This window comes from Eurypyga helias, unplaced genomic scaffold (assembly GCF_000690775.1).
Source record: "Eurypyga helias isolate BGI_N326 unplaced genomic scaffold, ASM69077v1 scaffold34568, whole genome shotgun sequence".
Classification (NCBI taxonomy): Eukaryota; Metazoa; Chordata; class Aves; order Eurypygiformes; family Eurypygidae; genus Eurypyga; species Eurypyga helias.
Window position 1 is genome coordinate 1 of NW_010266870.1, and position 208 is coordinate 208.

The 208-nt window shown below is 67.3% G+C and overlaps 1 protein-coding gene across 1 annotated transcript in view; it reads left to right on the forward strand.

Annotated features, from left to right (window-relative positions):
• Positions 1-93: 93 nt before the first annotated feature.
• The window catches only part of AGL (amylo-alpha-1, 6-glucosidase, 4-alpha-glucanotransferase), a 35244-nt gene continuing 35129 nt past the window's right edge, over positions 94-208 (forward strand). Inside the window, exon 1 of the mRNA XM_010157241.1 lies at positions 94-191. Within this exon, the coding sequence (XP_010155543.1) occupies positions 110-191 (82 nt within the window). The 5' untranslated portion in view covers positions 94-109. The remainder of the gene's footprint in view (positions 192-208) is intronic.

The following is a 208-nucleotide window of genomic DNA, read 5'->3' on the forward strand; positions in this document are numbered from 1 at the left end:
CCGCTGACGGGTGGGTTTTTGTCTGTGTTCCCTCCCGGCAGGGCTCGCCTCTTCCTCCCCGAAGTGAGTCTCCGGGCGTGGGAGGAGCGCCGGGCAGGCGGCCGCAGCCATGCCGAGCGCTAAGGAGACGCGGCTGCTGCACCTCGGCGAGATGGAGAAGATGGAGAAGACCCTCTTCAGGCTTGAGCAAGGTACGTCGGGGGCGGTG